A 21,570-nucleotide genomic window follows, 5' to 3' on the forward strand; every position below is an offset into this window, starting at 1 on the left:
TGTGTGTGTGTGTGTGTGTGTGTGTGTGTGTGTGTGTGTGTGTGTGTGTGTGTGTGTGTGTGTGTGTGTGTGTGTGTGTCTTTGTCTATCTCTGTTGAAATCAAGTCATTGTTGTGTCTTGGAGGGAATAAGTGTGTGTATGTGACTATCTATCTATTTATCTATCTATTTGTGTTTAAATAAAGTTGTTGGTAGCATCTGAGGGAATGAGAGGAGTGTGAGCTCAGTATGATGTGCAAGGAGTTTATGGATGTTTTAACGTTTTGTAATATAAGTATTTATTAGTGTGCATATCTTTTTTTGCACGCAAGATTTTAATACCTTACTTTATCATTTTGTCTGCATCTAACATACAGTCTCTCTCTCTCTCTCTCTCTCTCTCTCTCTCTCTCTCTCTCTCTCTCTCTCTCTCTCTCTCTCTCTCTCTCTCTCTCTCTCTTCACCAATTCTCCTTACAGGCTTGGTGGTGTATCCTGAAAATTTGGAGATCCAGGAGAACTCTGTCACCAAGAACATGTAAATGAATGTCATTGGGTGGCTGATGGCAGCTCCTCAAGTGAACCCAGAGGTGAGGGAGGCTGTCACTGGGTCTTGGAGGGAGCAGGGAAGCAGGGGTTAGAGTGAAGATGTTTAGAAAAGAGGGATGCAGCACTGTGGTTGTGAAGAGTAGCCATCATTTTCATTTTAAGGGTGTTTTTAAAGCTATTTGGCTTGTAGTGCCACTGAGACTATCCCTTTCCACTGGGGACTCAAAATAAGAATAAAGACAGACTTTGTATTCTGAGTGTTAATGAAAGTAAGAATAATAATCAGAAATAGCAACCATTATCACTATCCTGTTTCTTCATGTCAAGCTTGATAAAGTTAGATTTAAAAAAGAAATAGGAAGGAACTGGTTTTCAGATGGAGTGATAGATGAATGAAATAGACTCGGTAGTTAGGTTAGTGCTGAGTCATTAGGGAGCTTTAAAAGATTAGACAAATTTATGCATGAGGATGATAGTGAAAATAGGTAAGCACATTTCATGCAGGGATTGCCATGTGTAAACCAGATGGCTTCTTGCAGTTTCCCTTGTGTTCTTACAATTATTATGCCACTGATATGATGCCACAACACAATGGTAATGGTGGTGATGGTGTGTTCCCAAGTGATGCAGGTGATAATGGGGCTTGACATGAGTGTCAAGGGCATGTAGTGTCCCGTCACCTTTGCTCCTGTGACCTCTGGCTCTTCTAAAAAGGGAGTTGCATCCTTCACGGTATTTTTATGTCTGATGGTGTGTAGTGGTAAGGATTATCCAAGATTGGAGAAGTGTCTTGGGACCTTCCTCATGAAAAAATTTGTCATAGGGAAAAGAAAATACAGAAGCAGGCAGGGAGTTCCAGAGTTTACTGGTGAAAAGGATGAAAAATTAATAATGGTGAACTCTTGTATTGGAGAGGTGGACCACCACCATCACCACTACTTATTCTCCACAGATCACTGGGCTAAAGTACAGCAAGATGAGTGCCTTGGAGAAGCTGTGCCTTGAGTTGAAGGCTGCAGTCACCATCAGAAAAGAGCAAAGCTGCAACAAGTCATCCAAGTACTTTGTCAAGAAGGTTTATGTTGAAGGCAACCTCCTGCACTGCTCTCAGGAGAACAGTGGGACTCATGACCGCCTCCAAGACCCACAGAGGATTGGAAGGCATAAATTCAATCTTGGATAACTATTGACATTTAAAACTGGTGACTCCACTTGTCAGATTGTAGGTGGGAAAGTTTTAGGGTTGATTGATGGGAACATTGTTGATCTAAATTCTTTTTTGGTAAAGTACTGTAAATCACTTGCATGTGAAGTTTCAAATGGATGAAATAGCATGAATGGTATTGTAGTTGAATTGTTCTTTGTAGCTAGAAAAAAAAATTAGGGTCGATTGATGGGAAAACTATTGTTCAAAATCCTTTTATTGTAAACTAGATCATGTACATAGTTGTGAAATTTTTTTGGAAATGAAATAGCATGAATGATGATGATGATGTTTGTGTTGTACTATGGGTAAACCATTGGAAAAAATGTAGTAGTTATGAACAAAATTGGATTAACTAAACATCACTGAGGTTGTAGTTGTGAAATTTTGGTGTAAATTAATGTAAACAATGAAATACTTAATCATTAAAGTTTTAATCTTATATTAGGAGTCATTGGAAATTAGCTAAAATAAACACCCTTATATCATCTTAACCCTATAATGACTAACCAACTTTCCTCTCAAATCATAGCATAGTTTTAACACAAGTAAACAGTGCACAGCTTTGCCAAATGTTGTCATAAATCTGTGTTGGAAATATAGTCTTCATCAAGCATTATTGTTGTGTGAGTTATCATTGCTGTCATGTGTTGTTTTAAGGAGACACTGATTTTGCAGTTTTTTTTTTTTTTCTACACCTATTCAAAAGTTTAAAAATCTTTCAGTTTTCTGTGCATGTGTTCTAGTATCCTCTGCATTCTTTCTTGTCATTCTTTCACACTCAGAGCTAAATGCATTGAACTAACATTCCCATTCCTATTATTCAGCAACTCATGAAATTAACACCAGAGCAATTTGGTATGTTATGGAAAATGAGAGAGAGAGAGAGAGAGAGAGAGAGAGAGAGAGAGAGAGAGAGAGAGAGAGAGAGAGAGTCCTTTTTTCCTCTTCTCTCTCATGTCATGGCCCAGGACAGGGTGACGTCCTTGGAACATCGTCATTTGCATTCCCTAATCACAGACAGATGTGCCTCCTCACTCACTCCTCCATGTTGGAGAAAATAATTGTGTTAATGAACATGTCTTGCACTTTATCATTACTTTTTATTATTATTATTATTATTATTATTATTATTATTATTATTATTATAATTATTACTACATTTACAGTAGTCCCTCACTGTTAGCAGTTTAATTAGTGTAGCCAAACCAATGTCAAAAGTGAAATTTGCCAAACGTGAATAGTACTACTATAAATGGGGTTCACCCTTTTGACTTGCATTTGAAAGCAAAGACATTATACATGAAACATTAACAGCAATATAGAATACAATAGATAATAGATGACAGATGTTATTTACCTTTAATTATTTATAGTTAAGCCTGGTGAGAGGAGCGAGTGTGGTAATTGTGTAGGTGCACTATTAATATTTGGCACCCAAACCAGTGTCATCCATATCCAAGTGTCCATGCCCTCCACCACTTGTAGAGGCTGCACTCCTGGGGACAAACACCAAAGATGTGGTTAATTGCAGCAAAAAAACAGTAAGATGGCTGTTGGGAGGTTCACATAAATCAAACAATGCACATGGACGACAAACTGGATCAACACCATTCTGTTACGTCAGAGTGGCGCACCAAAAGTGGATCTGATGTGCCAGTTTGGGTGTTGGTACCAGTTCAAACCTATTGCCAAACTGAAACAAGAGGGACCACTGTATATATATATATATATATATATATATATATATATATATATATATATATATATATATATATATATATATATATATATATATATATATATATATATATATATATATATATATATATATATATATATATATATATATATATATATATATATATATATATATATATATAAAGCTTTTCAGTAATAAACATTTAGTGTGCAAAAACTTTTAGTACATCTAAACTATAGTAACTTGTGTCTTCCTTACAAGTGGTGTCATCCACCATTCTTTCTCTCCCCTCTTAAAAAGTGGGAAAAGGAAGACTGCTGGACCACACCACAAGTTATAACAACAAAAAAAGGTTCATTCAAACTTTACCCTGCTGCATGGACTGTATCAGCTTGTATTCAGGCAGGTCAAGTTGGGCGATACAAGTGTGTGCTGGAAGGAAGCTGTCATCTGCTGGCTTTTGGATTATCAACTTGGAAGCCTGGGTGTGTGTGTGTGTGTGTGTGTGTGTGTGTCTAAGAGAATCAGTTTGAGTAAGTAGTGGGAGGGAGTTTTTGAGTATGTGAGAGTAAAAGAAGGGGTTTTGTAGAGGAGAGAGAGAGAGAGAGAGAGAGAGAGAGAGAGAGAGAGAGAGAGAGAGAGAGAGAGAGAGAGAGAGAGAGAGAGAGAGAGAGAGAGAGAATTTTGTGTGTGTAGGAGAGAAAATACAAGAAATTATTTCTATTAAGAGATAATTTTGTGTGTGTGTAGCAGAGAGAATACAAGAAATGATTTCTATTAAATTTATTACTATTATTCTAAATTTATTCATATTTCAGAGGAATGACCGACAGAAGAGACAAAGAAAAGAGGAGGAAGAATATAAGAAAGGAAGGAAGGAAGAGAAGAGGGGGACATGAGAAGGATGAAATAAAGAGAGAGAGAGAGAGAGAGAGAGAGAGAGAGAGAGAGAGAGAGAGAGAGAGAGAGAGAGAGAGAGAGAGAGAGAGAGAGAGAGAGATGAAGGAGTATTGCACACACACACACACTCTCTCTCTCACCAACCCACCCACCCATCCACAGACCCCCAGTATGTCCCACACAGTCACTCTCCACAGACTCTCACATTAGAGAGAGAGAGAGAGAGAATGTTACTGATTGTGAGAATTAATTATCATTATTATTATTATGTTCAAAATGTATTATTTATATTTGCATTGTTTTTTCAGAAGTGATAGAAAGAAGGAAGAGAAGATAGATAATAATAAGGAGGAAAGAAAGAGAAGAGAGAGAGAAGACAACAAAGAAGGAAGAGGACATGAGAGAAGAATGAGGATAATAGAAGAGGAAGAAAAAAAGAAATGAGAGAAAGATAGAAAAGATAAATAAAAGAAAAATAAATCCTCCCCCTGCCCCCTTCTCTCTCTCTCTCTCTCTCTCTCTCTCTCTCTCTCTCTCTCTCTCTCTCTCTCTCTCTCTCTCTCTCTCTCTCTCTCTCTCTCCCCCACAATCCACAAACCCACAGTATGTCTCCCACAGTATGTTGACAAACCTAGTCACTCCCCACAGCCTCTCACAAATATACCTCTCTCTCTCTCTCTCTCTCTCTCTCTCTCTCTCTCTCTCTCTCTCTCTCTCTCTCTCTCTCTCTCTCTCTCTCTCTCTCTCTCTCTCTCTCTCTCCATGCCTAAGAGAGGAACCTGGTCAGTCCCTGTGAGAAATTTTGCAACATTTTCTGTTCAAGCAAGAGTTCATGAAAGACTTCCCAAACAGTGCAAATGACTGGATGGTCTGGGAAGTATTCACTCTGGAAATACAGTGAGGGGTTAATGAAAGGAAGAATATTGGAATGTGTGTTAATTTAGATTCCTGTGGTGTGTGGATGGAAGGACTGGGTGAATATAGACGGCAGAAGAGGTGAGGAGTGTATGCTAACTAAAGGCAGGAAGTGAAGGACTGGATAAATATTAGACAGAAGAGGTGATAGAAGCAATGGACTAGATATACAGAGATAAGGAAGGGCTGGATAAATATTAGACAAGAGGTGATAGAGGCAAAGAAGGACTAGATATGTAGAGACAAGGAAGGGCTGGATAGAGGAGGTGACAGAGGCAAAGACTGTACACTAATAATGAAAAATAGCTAAAATGAATGACAGAGGGAAGATGAAAGAGCGAAGAACAACTAAAATGGATGATAAGCAGGTGGAAATACCTACAAACAAGCCTATCAACACCCAAACACCCCTGACACACACACACACACACACAACCCAGCTCCTCCAGTGTGAAAGATATTCATGTATAAGCAAGCCATTTTAGCCCACAATCCAAACACTTCACCCCTAACCTGACGTACCAGCATGCACACTCACTGCTGTGTTGCTGGTTTTGCTGGACGTGTCATTTCTGATTGCTGTCAGTTCATTTTGGCCTAAAACCTTCATGCTTCATCCTTCACTTCCTGTTGTGAAACTGTTGCAAAGAAGGGAGAGTTTTTGTTGCAACATGAATTCCAAATCAGATTCAGTACTTTTATGAAATCTTTCAAGACGACAACCCTGATATTGAACTTCATCACCACACACACACACACACACACACACCAGTTACAATGCTTACTTCAGTGCACACTCTTCACTCCTTTAGAGATGAGCAAATGAGTGAACAGTGAATAAATCTGTTAATAAGCACACTGTGTTTTGGTGCAAAGAATCAGACACTGCCATATTTTCACTGCCGTTCGCCACTCATGTCCAATGGAAGGTTTGTGGTCTGCCTTCACCATAGTCTTCCTGGCACTTACAAAGCAGGGCCACAAACTGAGGAGAGCATTAGAGTACTTGGAAGGAAACTACTGGGAAGATCTTGAGATGGTGTGTGGAGGAAGGCATGACAACACTCAACAATAAGAAAGAAATTGTCTACAGCTGCAAGTGGGAGATACTCATGGGCTGTCCAACCCCAGAAGGGAAATTATGGACAAATAATGATGCAATGAAAGGCATACCTGAATGGACTGCTGGCCAGCTGATGTCTCTTGAATGCTCCTCTTCCTCCTCTTGGTTTTACTCCCTGCATGGTGGCACTGACGTCATGTCTCCCAGTCGGTCTGTGGAATTTTTTTTTCTTTTATGTAGGAAGGACACTGGCCAAGGGCAACAAAAATCCAATAAAAAAAATGCCCACTGAAATGCCAGTCCCATAAAAGGGTCAAAGCAGTGGTCAAAAATTGATGAATAAGTGTCTTGAAACCTCCCTCTTGAAGGAATTCAAGTCATAGGAAGGTGGAAATACAGAAGCAGGCAGGGAGTTCCAGAGTTTACCAGAGAAAGGGATGAATGACTGAGAATACTGGTTAACTCTTATGTTAGAAAGGTGGACAGAATAGGGGTGAGAGAAAGTAGAAAGTCTTGTGCAGTGAGGCTGCGGAAGGAGGGGAGGCATGCAGTTAGCAAGATCAGAAGAGCAGTTAGCATGAAAATAGCGGTAGAAGACAGCTAGATATGCAACATTGCGGCGGTGAGAGAGAGGCTGAAGACAGTCAGTTAGAGGAGAGGAGTTGATGAGATGAAAAACTTTTGATTCCACCCTGTCTAGAAGAGCAGTATGAGTGGAACCCCCCCAGACATGTGAAGCATACTCCATACATGGACGGATAAGGCCCTTGTACAGAGTTAGCAGCTGGGGGGGTGAGAAAAACTGGCGGAGACATCTCAGAATGCTTAACTTCATAGAACCTATTTTAGCTAGAGATGAGATGTGAAGTTTCCAGTTCAGATTATAAGTAAGGGACAGACCAAGGATGTTCAATGTAGAAGTGGGGGACAGTTGAGTGTCATTGAAGAAGAGGGGATAGTTGTCTGGAAGGTTGTGTTGAGTTGATAGATGAATGAATTGAGTTTTTGAGGCATTGAACAATACCAAGTTTGCTCTGCCCCAATCAGAAATTTTAGAAAGATCAGAAGTCAGGCATTCTGTGGTTTCCCTGCATAAGCTGTTTGCTTCTTGAAGGGTTTGACATCTACGAAAAGACATGGAAAAGTGCAGGGTGGTATCATCAGCATAGGAGTGGATAGGACAAGAAGTTTGGTTTAGGTCATTGATGAATAATAAGAGAGTGGGTAACAGGACAGAACCCTGAGGAACACCACTGTTAATAGATTTAGGAGAAGAACAGTGACCGTCTACCACAGCAGCAATAGAACGGTCAGAAAGGAAACTTGAGATGAAGTTACAGAGAGAGAGGGATAGAAGCTATAGGAGGGTAGTTTGGAAATCAAAGCTTTGTGTCATACTCTATCAAAAGCTTTTGATACTCGTATGTCTAAGACAACAGCAAAAATTTCACCAAAATCTCTAAAAGAGGATGACCACGACTCAGTAAGGAAAGCCAGATCACCAGTAGAGTGGCCTTGACAGAATCCATACATAAAAGGTGATGAGATAGAAGGTTGTAAAGTGATAGATGTTTAAGAATCTTTCTGTTGAGGATAGAATCAAAAACTTTAGATAGGCAGGAAATTAAATCAACAAGACATAGTTTGAGGGATTAGAACAGTCACACTTTTTAGGAACAGGCTGAATGTAGGCAAACTTCCAGCAAGAAGGAAAGGTAGATGGTAACAGACAGAGTTGAGTTTGACTAGGCAAGGCACAAGCAAAGAGGCACAGTTTTTGAGAATAATAGGAGGGACCCCATCAGGTCCATAAGCATTCTGATGGTTTAACATCATTGCAAAGAATTTTAATAGGCAGCAGCAGCAGCAGCAGCAGCAGCAGCAGCAGCAGCAGCAGCAGCAGCAGCAACAGCAGCAGCAGCAGCAACAGCAGCAGCAGCAGCAGCAACAGCAGCAGCAGCAGCAGCAGCAGGGTGGAGGAGAGAGAGGAACAAGCCCTGAATTGTCCAAGGTAGACTTTTTAGCAAAGGTCTGAGCAAGGAGTTCGGCTTTAGAGACTGATGTGATAGCAGTGGTGCCATCCGGTTGAAATAAAGGAGAGAAAAAAGAAGCAAAGAAGAGATGTTTTTGGCTAGTTGCCAGAAGTCATGAGGGTAGTTAGATCTAGAAAGATTTTGACACTTTCTGTTAATGAAGTTTTTGGCTAGTTGGAGAACAGATGTGGCATGACTTTGGGCAGAAATATAAAGCGCATGAGATTCTGGGGATGAAAGGTTCAAATACCTTGTGTAAGCCACCTTTCTATCATGTATAACACAAGAACAGGTCGTGTTAAACCAAGGTTTAGAAGGTTTAGGTCGAGAAGAAAAGTGAGAGATATATGCCTCCATACCAGATACTATCAACTCTGTTATGCGCTCAACACGCAGTCAGATTAGAAAACTGAGCATCACATCTTCAGAGCATGTGTGTGATGACAACTTGCCAGTTTTTGATGCCTTCCATTGCAGTAAGTCAAGCACCAGAGCTTTGGTCTGTGGGCTTTACAATTCATCATTTTTTTTTTCTTTTTTTCAGTGCAAACCTTTCCACCACTTTGTGGACATGACATGACATGACAATTAAAAACTTTCAGATTTTGCAATTTTGGACTGAGAATTCTCAATTGTGCCAACAAAATACAGTATTCACCTGAACCACCTGTCAGTCACAAGGCTCCCAGTGAGGTGTGCTTGTTCCTGAGTCATGGAAATCTCCCAAGGTTTCTTCCACTTGCTCTCCGTGTTACCACCTGCAGGGAAAACGCACACATCAATACTCCTGCTGCTTGATACATGTTTGATTCACAACTTAGTCTAGAATTTAACCATTCACTACAACATTACACAGCATGGAATGCACAGCTGAAAACATTTATATGCACATTCAAGAAACGAAACGACTAAAGAAGCAGATTGTGCAATTTCTAGTCAGTATAGTGCATAGACATGGCTGTGAAAGAAAAGAAATGCTTCATGTTGGTCTGGGAGTCAGGAAAGATGTAATAAGTACTAGTAGTTAAAAGAGTTCATCACCAGGTAGGACAAGGTGGATAACTAATTTTTTCACACCCTCGTCTCTGGTAAAAGTCACTCACAAAAATGATGGGCCCAGGGCAGGTCTTTTTCCACTCAACCTTCCACATCTTCTAATCTTTGGTGGATTAACTTAACAAGTAAAAGTTTCCATACGAAGGGCGGTAGTTCACTCAAAGGAAGGGGATCAAGTAAATCCATTCACACGTTTTGGCTGTGGGCCTTCCCTCCCCTTCGTCTCTCTCTCTCTCTCTCTTTAATAGGCTGTTTGGATAACTATTTCACTCTAGAGAGAGAGAGAGAGAGAGAGAGAGAGAGAGAGAGAGAGAGAGAGAGAGAGAGAGAGTTTGGCCAGTTATGGGAGGGGTCGGTGACTTGACACGTATTCCCACACCTGGACACCAGCAACCACCACTGTAGTGCTGAGAAATTAATTATGTATATTTCTACTTTTTTTTCCTAGGCTAGGGCCCATGTAGTGTGCGGGGGTGACCAGAATCTCAGTACCATGTGACTAACCCCTCCCCTTCCCCTCCTCTCCTCAGTGTCCTTTTGTCCTTGCTTTCCCCCCCCCCCCCCTCTCAGCGTCACTGTGTTGACCACTTCTATAACAAATTTACCCCGTGAATAAACGTAATTTCTCCTGCTTGGCCAGGTTATAGAGGCGAATTTTTCACCTAATCCCAGAGAATGGGGAGCCCTTAATACGATAAAATTAATTCTATAATGGTAAGGTCTTAAACCAGCTCAAACAAATCCCAGATAATTACGCCGCGCCAATGAGGTTGACGAATCTGATAAGTCTTCTTTGCTTCGCCGTCCTATCACTCCTGTTGCTACGCAAGCCGGGAAGAGATACCAGACTTTGACTAATTCCCCAATTGATTTCAAAAGTCCATTGAATTAAACTTCTTAAAGTAACAACTATAAAGTAAACAGTAACTTAATTATTCATATTTTTCATCCCTGAACTCACAACCTAGTCGCTCCCCCCCCACTAAAAACAAAATTATAACTTAATAAATTTCCCCATTGGAAACCTTTATCCTTAGTTTCCCGCCGATTTCCTCACAAGCAAAGCCAGTCTCTCTCGGATTCTCCTCAGGTGAGCATGCGGTCTGATAATCTCCCCCTCCATTCCTGTAATATTAAGTAAGTGTTTATTTAACAATAATTTTACTAAAGCCAGTCTCTCTCGGATTCTCCTCAGACCCTCTCGGATTCTCCTCAGATATTCCTGATGATAAACTGTTTTCTGAGTGGATAGATATTCGCATTTTTTCGTTCTGTTTTTGTTGGTTTTCTCCACGGGACTAGTGAAACCACCTGGTTCGAGATCACCGTGTGAGACTGTCCTCAGGTCTATACATATTTTTTTGGGTATATATATTTGTTATTTATTTATTTATTCTCTGGTCTCCCCCACAACTCAGTAGTCGCGAAAATATCTCCATCGTAGTTTTTATGTAATTGAAGAATACGCTACCATTTATTTTGTATTTCGGAATTATGTAACTGAAGAGTACGCTACCATTTATTTTGTATTTCTGAATTCCTTTCTTTTTATTATTATTATTTCGGATTATTCCATTATCAATTAAAAATCTATAAAAGTGTCAATATTTGTATTTCTCTTAATCCAGTGATAGGATTTGTAATTATCGTGTGCCACAAGGGAACATCACACCCCTTAGAGGGCACTAAACTGGTGAGCAGCGGTGGCATTTATTTCGCGACTGACCGAAAGAGGTGGAGACTGGAAATAAGTGTAAATGTTGAAGGTGGCACTTGTAGGGCATAGCCAGATTCCCCGGCATCTAGAGGTAACAAATGTGCAAATTAGGATATTCAGAGCCCCTGGAGCAAAGGCTAGGACTTTCTTTGAGGATGATCGGTTAAATCGAGTACTCGAGTGGCAACATGACTTGACCATCTTGTGGATAGGCAGCAACGACATAGAAACATCTACCAATCCCGCTAGGATTTTCTCCGATGTTAAGAACATCATCAAAGAAATCACTGCCAAATGCCAATCACTAGTGCATGTCTGCCAAATTGAACCCAGGACCAACCCTAGGGGAATATCAGTGGAGAAATATAAGAAATTCCAAGTAGGAATCAATAATAGAGTAAAGAGAGCCCTGAAGACCCCAAACATTCATTTTAATAATATTCAATTTGTACAAGAACTGAGCGAGGATGGTGTTCACTGGGACGAGAGAGGCCAAGCTCAAGTAATCAGTAAGATCAAAAGAGTTATTGAAGGTCACAGTAGCAATAGAGAGGCAGTGGAGTAGAACACATTGTCCTGGAAGAAGAAAACCTGAGCGCATACTGTGTATCGCAGGTCACCTAACAATCACCCTGAGATATTGTGTTCTACACCCAGTACGTTAAACTTCCATGTGAGCAAAGATGACTGATAATGTTCGCCTCCCAAGGGGTGGATTAGACCCGTGGCAGGACTTAATGGATCATAACACCAGAGAGAGCCTGGGAGCAGTTAAACATGAAAGTAAAGGGAAAGACTTGAACACTTTAGAACAGGAAGTAGAGGAACTAAAGCAAATCTTAAATCAACAAAATCAGGTAATTGGGCGCTTGGCTAACATCCCTAATTTACACAGAGCACCTAGCACTCCCACCAAACCCCGAGATATCCCAATTCTTGAACTCCACCACCTACAAGGTCTTGACTCAACTACCCAATTGCAAATTTTCATTGAACTGGTGGAGCAAAGTAGCAATGAGGACACCCGCAAAGTGCAAATTGCAAAGAGTAGGGTCAGCAGCGAGCTCGCAGCTCTCATACATAACCATCAAACCTTACATCATTGTCACACCTGGAATAGTATTAAACAATTGCTTCTATCACAATTCTCCCAAGAGGTTAACTTTGACAGGGCGTGGAGAGACATAGACGCACAGACATATGATTGGGTAGAATCTCCCCAAGCATTTGCCAACAAATTCACTTGCAAATATGCCACTCTAGAGACGAGCTTTCCAGGAGAGAAACTCCCTAAATGTAAGAAAATTATCAAAAGAAAGTTGTGGCAGGGCTTAACCCAAGAAGCAAAGGCTAGACTAGAAGGTTTCCTGGATGAGGATTATCCTCTTGATAAATTTATTGACAGGGTAGAACATGAGCGCCAACTGCTCGAGGCTGCCCATACTTCCCCCATTGCTAGAATTAAAACTGAACTGGAAAAATCTAAATCAAAACTCATTGGTAGCCCTGACCCAATAACTCAAAATCCCCCAGACCTAACAAATGCAACATCCAAGGAATCAAAGGAAATTTGGGAACTTAAGCAGCAGATTAAAAGTCTCACTGATCAAGTAGGAAGGTTGAGAACCTCCCCCTCTCCAACACAACCCGCTAAATATTGCTCACACTGTCGAACCCATAGTCACACGCTGAGGGAGTGCTGGAGAAAACCTGCCCGTGGATCATGCTTTGACTGTAGACAGCATGGGTGCTGGAGAGGAAATAAAAACTGCCCCGGAAAACCAAATCAGAATATATGACTCACCCAGGGATTCACATCCCCCGCTATCAATCTCATAGTTAACAAGAAAATTCTTAAAGCTGTCATTGACACTGGTAGCGGCTATACTTTAATCACAGAGGCTGCGGTAGAGAAATTAGAAGGAACTATATTACAAAGGCGAGCAGTTCCTATACTACAAGGGGTAACTGGTTCACCCTTACGAATCTTGGGGATGACCTTACTAGAGATAGGAGTAGGTGAAGAGACTATACACAAACAATGGTGCCCTGTAGTCCCGAATAGCTACCTTGACGCTGACGTCTTACTCGGGACAGACATACTTTCACAAGCTCCTTTTCAATGGAATGGTAAGACAAATACAGTAAAGTGGGGTAAAACCACATACCTTGTTAATCATATCAAAAGGCAGAAAGGCAAGGTGGAACGAGTTCACGAGGTACCTATTCTTCCTACCACTCCCAGTCAAACAGAACACATCCGTCTAACTCATACCATCAAACTTGATCCCTACCGAGCTCAGTTTCTTCCTATCTCGGTGAAAGAAAACCCAGGAGAAACTTTGTTAGTCCAGACTCAGCCGTGCTTAACGCCTAATCATCACCCCTTGATTGTGACAGTAGATGAGAATAAAAAGGTCCCCCTCCCATTTATTAATGATACTAAGGGCCGGAAAACAATCAAACCAGGAACCCTATTAGGCACTTTTGAAAACATCTCCTCCCCGACGATCAAAGTCATCCACCAAAAGCAAGCCACTCCTTCCCTAGAAATCCACAATGATCTGTTGCCACACAATGACCAAACAAGGTGTCAGGAATCAAAGAGTAGGCCACAAAGACTCGAGGAGTTGATAAGACAACAGAAATGGAGTAACCTTACTAGAGAGCAGAAAACAATCTTAAAAAATATCATTCTCAATCACCATGATTTATTCATAGTAGACAAAAACGAACTTGGATTAATGAAAGGGCCTCCTGCTAAAATTAATATCTCTAATCCAGAGCCTAGTCGTGGTCCTAGGTACCGATACCCCGAGGAAGCAAAAACCCTGATATCAAACATGTTAACAGATATGGAGAACAGAGATATCATTGAAAAATCTACATCTGCATGGCTCTCTCCTATAGTATTAGTCAATAAACCGGATGGAAGTAAAAGAATGTGCCTTGACTACCGACATGTCAACAAGCACCTAACTACTGATATTTACCCGCTTCCCCGCCTAGAAGAATTAGTTGAACAAGCAGCTGGCCATCAGTTCTATGCCACGCTAGATATGAGGGAGGCTTATTTTCAAATTCTATTGGAGGAAGGTAGCAGAGACCTCACAGCCTTCAGTGATGGGGTGACTCTCTATAGGTTTAAAAGGCTACCTTTTGGATTAAGCTGTTCTCCAGCTATCTTTACTAGACATATGGCCTCATTGTTAGCTCCTCTCGTGAAGAAGGGTTGGATGAAAAATTACTTAGACGACCTAATCATTTGGGCTTCAGACTTCACCACACTCAGCGAAAGACTCAGTGAAACTTTCGCTTTACTTAAAGAAAACGGAGTCAAGCTTAACTTATCTAAATGCGAAATGGCAAAGACTGAAGTTACGTTTCTTGGTCATAAAATTTCACAAGAAGGTAGTCAACCCGACCCAAAGAATGTAGAGGCAGTATTGGAAATGAAACCGCCCACTAAGGTCAAGGAAGTGAGACGATTTTTAGGTATGGCAGGATTTTATAGGAAACACATCAGTAATTTCGCTCAAATAGCCACTCCACTTACCAACCTAACGAAAAAAGATCAACCTTTCCTTTGGACAGACAAGTGTCAGGAGGCATTCGATACCTTAAAAAGATCTCTTGCCCAGGCCCCTATACTAGCGAGAGCGCAAAGTAACCAGCCGTTCATGTTAACAACTGATGCCAGTAATACCCACATAGGAGGCGTCTTAAGTCAAACTCAGGAGGATGGGTCCGTCAGACCTTTGGGCTATTTTTCAAAAAAATTAAACTCCACTGAGAATAGGTACTCAGCTACAGATAAAGAAGCCTTGGCAGTACTTCTCTCTTGTAGACACTTCCATCATTATTTGTGGGGAACTAGCTTCACTATATTCACAGATCATCAGCCCCTTACTAGTATATTCAAGAGAAAGACCAAATCTGCCAGGATGAACCGCTGGATACTAGAGATGAGAGAATACCAATACAACATCCAATATGTGAAGGGAAAGTATAACTACGTGGCCGATCAGCTCTCTCGCCCAGTGAGGATCATTCAGCGATGTCCTACTCCAAACTATTTAGGCCTGACTTTAGAACAAATCAAGATTCAACAAAGGGAAGAAATTAAGTGGAGAGACATGATAGAGTATCTGGAAGGAGGGTCTATACCTACCAAAAAGTATCATAAGAGTATATTGCACCAGTTCACCATAATTGATGAGTTGCTGTACTACGCTAAGGAAAACATTGATGGCAGCATTCATTATTCATTGGTAGTTCCTCAGGTTCTGATTCCTAAAGCTTTAGAACATGCACATGAGCTTTCTGGCCACCTGGGTCAGAAAAAGACAATTAAAAAGGCCGAAGAATTGTTTTACTGGTGTAATCTCAAGTTTGACGTAACCCAGTACATAAAGAATTGCCTTACCTGTCAAAGATTTAAAACCTCTCCAGGGTTACAGCAGCCTTATCAGGAATTACCTTCAGTAGAGAAGCCCTTAGATAGGATAGGTATAGACCTGACGGATATGATTGCAGGCAGTGGTGGCTACCGATATGTGTTGACTATCGTAGATCACTTTAGCCGATTTGTGAAGTTCTATCCACTCAAAAACAAACTATCAGAGGGAATTGTAGAGGCGCTGCAGCAGTACATTACCGACTTCGGGACTCCTCACTCCATCGTCCTGGACAACGGGGGCGAGTTCACCTCCCAGATCTTCCAACAATTCTGCCAGCAACACCTCATCACCCTCTGTTACACCACTCCCTACCACCCGCAAGGGAACGCCATCACCGAACGACTCCATCGCACGCTCAAATCCATCTTGGCTTCCATGTGCCGAGGTTACCCGCTACGGTGGCCTCGCCTACTCCCTGTGTGTCAGGCCACTATGAATGCCGCCGTCCATACCAGTATCGCCCAACAACCTTTCTTTGCGTTTTTCTCCCGGCATGCGCCCCGAGTGGTGGGTGCCAGGCTACCCGCAGTTGATGGTGACGAGCAAGACGTGGATGTGGTCCGCCGGCTGATCCGGGAAACACACGAGAAAATGACTCGGAAATACCGTAATGCGGCCAACAGGAAACGCAAGGAGCAGAAGGTAGACATTGGGGCGTTGGTGTGGGTAAAGCGAGAAACTACAGAGTCAGGAGTGTGTAAGAAACTGTGTGTTCGTTGGGACGGCCCATATAAGGTGGTGGAAGTTTTAAGAGGAGGCGGTGGTTATGTGGTGAAAGACCCTTTCTCGGGAAAGATGGTGCAAAGAGCGGCAGAAAAGATCAAACAGTTTCACAGTGAGGAAGAGTACGTAGTTGCAGCTCAAGACACAGTGTTCCAACCTGATATAGAAACTGAAGTGTTACCGCCTAGAGTGCGTAACCGTCCCAGACGCTATATTGAGGAATGTTAATGTCGCTGGAAAGACGGTATAGAAAAGAGCAGAGTGCTTGGGGTAAATAGAGTCCCCCCCCTTACTTTTGCATGGTCTGGCTGGACTGGTTGTAATGAATCGAGGTATGACGGGTATGGGTACTATGTGAGAGGTGATGTAAGAATTTGAGAAGGAATAAGGAACCACTTTAATTCGCAGACTACTACTGCACTCGACAATCCGTTCGGGCCATTCTGTGGTGGATTACTTCAGGACGTGGCGAGCGCTTCGCGTAATCATCTATAGTATCTCGTGGTATGAGTGAATGTGTGGATGAGTAAATGACTGTCCGAGTGGAAGGAACCGAGTACTGGGGTGGCCGAATCTCGTTTCAGAGAGTGACGGAGTGACTTAAGGTTAAGTCCTCACACCACAGGAGGTCAAGAGGCTGGTTGGGGTGGAATTTCTTTTCTTTTTCCTTGAGATGAGAGAAAGAGCCGAGTTATGTCTCCAAGGGACATTGTGGTGATATGGCCCACAAGCCATTGTATGGGAGAGAATGTCAGAGTTATTTCCCGACAGAGATCACGTGCAGTTCGTCAGCCTGGCTTGGTTATGTGGTGGTGAGGGGAGTTTCTAATTACTCGGATGTGAAGGTGTTATTTTATTTTTTTTGGTAAGGAGAAAAGAGAGAGGTGAAAAATTCTAGAACGGATGAAAGGCTCGTGTAGTGCTGAGAAATTAATTATGTATATTTCTACTTTTTTTTCCTAGGCTAGGGCCCATGTAGTGTGCGGGGGTGACCAGAATCTCAGTACCATGTGACTAACCCCTCCCCTTCCCCTCCTCTCCTCAGTGTCCTTTTGTCCTTGCTTTTCCCCCCCCCCCTCTCAGCGTCACTGTGTTGACCACTTCTATAACAAATTTACCCCGTGAATAAACGTAATTTCTCCTGCTTGGCCAGGTTATAGAGGCGAATTTTTCACCTAATCCCAGAGAATGGGGAGCCCTTAATACGATAAAATTAATTCTATAATGGTAAGGTCTTAAACCAGCCCAAACAAATCCCAGATAATTACGCCGCGCCAATGAGGTTGACGAATCTGATAAGTCTTCTTTGCTTCGCTGCCCTGTCACCCCTGTTGCTACGCAAGCCGGGAAGAGATACCAGACTTTGACTAATTCCCCAATTGATTTCAAAAGTCCATTGAATTAAACTTCTTAAAGTAACAACTATAAAGTAAACAGTAACTTAATTATTCATATTTTTCATCCCTGAACTCACAACCTAGTCGCTCCCCCCCCACTAAAAACAAAATTATAACTTAATAAATTTCCCCATTGGAAACCTTTATCCTTAGTTTCCCGCCGATTTCCTCACAAGCAAAGCCAGTCTCTCTCGGATTCTCCTCAGGTGAGCATGCAGTCTGATAGTCTCCCCCTCCATTCCTGTAATATTAAGTAAGTGTTTATTTAACAATAATTTTACTAAAGCCAGTCTCTCTCGGATTCTCCTCAGACCCTCTCGGATTCTCCTCAGATATTCCTGATGATAAACTGTTTTCTGAGTGGATAGATATTCGCATTTTTTCGTTCTGTTTTTGTTGGTTTTCTCCACGGGACTAGTGAAACCACCTGGTTCGAGATCACCGTGTGAGACTGTCCTCAGGTATATACATATTTTTTTGGGTATATATATTTGTTATTTATTTATTTATTCTCTGGTCTCCCCCACAACTCAGTAGTCGCGAAAATATCTCCATCGTAGTTTTTATGTAATTGAAGAATACGCTACCATTTATTTTGTATTTCGGAATTATGTAACTGAAGAGTACGCTACCATTTATTTTGTATTTCTGAATTCCTTTCTTTTTATTATTATTATTCGGTTTATTCCATTATCAATTAAAAATCTATAAAAGTGTCAATATTTGTATTTTCTTTTAATCCAGTGATAGGATTTGTAATTATCGTGTGCCACAAGGGAACATCACACCCCTTAGAGGGCACTAAACCACCACCACTCAGCAGCCTGCAAAGATCCTCAGTGCATGTGAAGTCACTCGGTGTTATCAACAGAGAAGATGGTGACCAGCATGAGGCCACATATTTTTGAGGGTTTCATGGATAGGGTATATCTGTAGGTATATCTGATATTGCTTGTATGTGAGAGAAGAGTTTGTGTCTGTCCTGCCACCTGGTGACAACCACTCGTTCTAAAAGCTCCCCAATATTTAGAGGGGAGTGAGGACGGAAGAGTGGTGAAAGTAGGGGGTTTGGGAGGAGGGGTGGAAGTAAGCCACCTCTATTTAACCCGCCATTATTACCTAACAACCCCAACAGATACTGCTTCATTTCCACCAGTTTTCAGACCTCACCTGCAGCGGCCGCGTCACGGTACCTACCTACCTACACCACGTGTTGCTTTCCTGCCACACCGACGCCGCCCCGTGACACTGACGCCAATATTCACAACACAACGAATACTTGCCGCTGAGTGACAGTCTTCGAGAAGAGAGGGAGGGAGGAAGGGAGAGGCATCAACTCCCCCTCCAACGCGCTAGTGATGGGGTGAGAGGTAATAAGATGGCTCTTGGTAGTTCGCTCGTCTTAAAACACGCAATGAATCAATCGTTATTATTATTTAAATGTTAGTGTCTTTTAGTGCAACATGAAGTCGCTATTTAATATCAACCGATACAATTCGAAAATGAAGCTCGTGAAATGTGGACACTGAGGGAGTAAAAACACGTCATTATGCTGAGGTTGTCGACTGGCGGGGCGGTGCCTCTGTCTGGGGAACTCTTGGAAATGTCGACAACGCAGTGCAACAGTTTAAGGTTATTATTCATTTGATGGCTAATTAGTTAAATGTTTTAAAGTTACAACTTCCGACATCTCACAATGATTTCCTGGAACACAATCGGGAATATTGCCACAGGTATGAACACTAATTGCAGAAAATAATTGCTAGCCTTGGACGAGTGTAGCATAGTAAAGTATAAACATAAGTGGATATTCAAGTACCATGATAGGTAAACATGGCGGTCATCATAACACTAGCAGCAGGCAGCTCCCTACTTGTTTTTGGTGGTAAGAGGCGGTATTTAGACTTATTTTGGCTCCCTACCTAAAAACCCCGCTTTCCCACCAGGTCCCCAACATTGTAGGGGTTACAAACCGAAAAAAAAAAAAAAAAAAGGAAATGAGAGCCGCGCTGCTAATCTAGTAATTTACCCGATGACAAACTGCAGTGAAGTGAGCTAGATCTTGATACTAAGTTAAATATACGACCACTGCAGAAAAAAAAAAAAAAAATCAAACCCTCATTTTCAGAAACAAAACTTGCAAAATTACATCAGAACAACGCAACGACAGGGAAGGCCGCCCTACAATGCCTGTATATACCACCATACTGTGCCCCCTCCTGCGTTAGGAACACGAGCACACATACAACACATTACCATACCAATAAGCTGTAATACCCTCCCCCACAAACACTAGTTACTGTACATGGCACAGTAGCTTGACACGGTAGCTGCCTTCTCTCTCTCTCATTGTAGATACCGTAAGTTATGTAATTAAATCAATCTGATTAGTACATAAATGTCTGTTGCTCTTTGAGATTCACTTGCAATATTGAATTACTAAGTCAACATACGTACTACAGCTGGAAGTGAACTTTGATATGATTTACCAATAAGTTCGCGTGGGTGACGCGGGGTGACCACACGAAGGCGACGAGGCAACACGGAAATATATAACGCTCTCATCTTCACTGAGTCTCTGTCCCTCGAGATATACGCACAAGTATGGAGTGGGAAGTCTGCCGGTAGTGCGTTACCAACAAAACCAGGAATCTTAAAGTCCACTGCCGACTAGAACATTACCAGGCAAAACAACCGCTATATCAGCAAGTTCTGGGTATACCGACAATGATATTCCAGCCTCTCCTTTCTCAATATTGTCTAGAAACTCAGCGCTCTGATATCAGTAAACCTCTGCAGATATTGGCAGCCCTGTGGGACCCCACAACACAGCGCCTTGCCACTCGCTGGTTGGCTAAAAACCTTGGCCGCTCACATCTCGCCCCTCGCTGCCTGACGCAAGCCGCGCCGCTCGCCCGCTCGACACCACAGGAAGAAATGCATGGAATCTGTAAGGTGTCAGGAAGGGATTTGTGAACCCTTTGGTGGCAATGCACATTGTTCCTGTGTGTTCCTCTCCCCCAGCAGTGATAATAATGAAGCAATTATATAGTGATAATGAAGCATTATAAGCCTTTACCTCCCAAATGCCGCCGTGCAGGAAGCTGGTGAAAAGCGGCTTGCCAGCCATCGCCGCCTTCACCATAACAAACTTATTCCGCGGTGTGTTTGCGCCACCGAGAGGAACTTAAAGTCCCTCCTGCGCGCTTACAAATGGTATTCGATTTTCACGTGTTTGGAATGGAGTCTGCGAGGGATATTGATACGAGGGGGCACTTGAGAAGGAAATGATAAATAATGGTGTTGAAATGTTTACATTAAAATACATTACGAGGCAGAAAAAGTAGATATTGAGTACACACACACACACACACACACACACACACACACACACACACACACGTACAGACTGAACAATAAAAAAAACAATAATAATAATCACGTGGAAATAAACAAATTAAGGAAACTACACAACCTGCAGAAAGAGACACGAGTATAGGAGAGAAAAAAAAGAAAAAGAAAAAAAAAGGGAAAAAGACTAAAAAGAGTGACCTCCAATTACACGCTGTCAGGACCAACCACCAACCACCACAAGGGTCTCAAGGAGGAGAATGCACATGAGAGAGAGAGAGAGAGAGAGAGAGAGAGAGAGAGAGAGAGAGAGAGAGAGAGAGAGAGAGAGAGAGACGGAAGCTATGTGGAAAAGGAAACAAATTTTGAAAATACACAAGCATACTGGATAAACACACACACACACACACACACACACACACACACACACACACACAAGGAATAATACAATACATTTCATCATCTCAATGCACTTTCTCTCTCTCTCTCTCTCTCTCTCTCTCTCTCTCTCTCTCTCTCTCT

General features: G+C 41.9%; 1 protein-coding gene and 1 long non-coding RNA gene across 13 annotated transcripts in view; one reads left to right on the top strand and one right to left on the bottom strand.

Moving 5' to 3' along the window:
* Positions 1-2,600: 2,600 nt before the first annotated feature.
* The window catches only part of LOC135109523 (uncharacterized), an 85,159-nt gene continuing 66,189 nt past the window's right edge, over positions 2,601-21,570 (bottom strand). Inside the window, exons 1-8 of one of the 12 annotated variants that reach the window (XM_064020910.1) lie at positions 20,187-21,326; positions 9,003-9,102; positions 6,422-6,523; positions 6,034-6,233; positions 5,771-5,886; positions 3,803-3,948; positions 3,092-3,230; positions 2,601-2,775 (exon numbers count right to left, since the gene is read on the bottom strand). In XM_064020910.1, coding sequence (XP_063876980.1) covers positions 6,095-6,233; positions 6,422-6,523; positions 9,003-9,102; positions 20,187-20,262 — 417 coding nt within the window. In that variant the 5' untranslated portion in view covers positions 20,263-21,326 and the 3' untranslated portion in view covers positions 2,601-2,775; positions 3,092-3,230; positions 3,803-3,948; positions 5,771-5,886; positions 6,034-6,094. Of the gene's footprint in view, positions 2,776-3,091; positions 3,231-3,802; positions 3,949-5,770; positions 5,887-6,033; positions 6,234-6,421; positions 6,524-9,002; positions 9,103-9,447; positions 9,599-18,898; positions 18,918-20,186; positions 21,327-21,570 lie in introns of those variants that run through there. The other 11 variants (XR_010272719.1, XR_010272718.1, XM_064020911.1 and 8 more) reach the window with 11 other exon arrangements.
* LOC135109526 (uncharacterized) lies at positions 4,378-5,086 on the top strand. The gene is made up of 2 exons (XR_010272725.1): positions 4,378-4,502; positions 4,642-5,086. It is a non-coding gene; the product is annotated as an uncharacterized LOC135109526 (long non-coding RNA).

The sequence above is a fragment of the Scylla paramamosain genome, chromosome 19 (assembly GCF_035594125.1).
Source record: "Scylla paramamosain isolate STU-SP2022 chromosome 19, ASM3559412v1, whole genome shotgun sequence".
Lineage (NCBI taxonomy): Eukaryota > Metazoa > Arthropoda > Malacostraca > Decapoda > Portunidae > Scylla > Scylla paramamosain.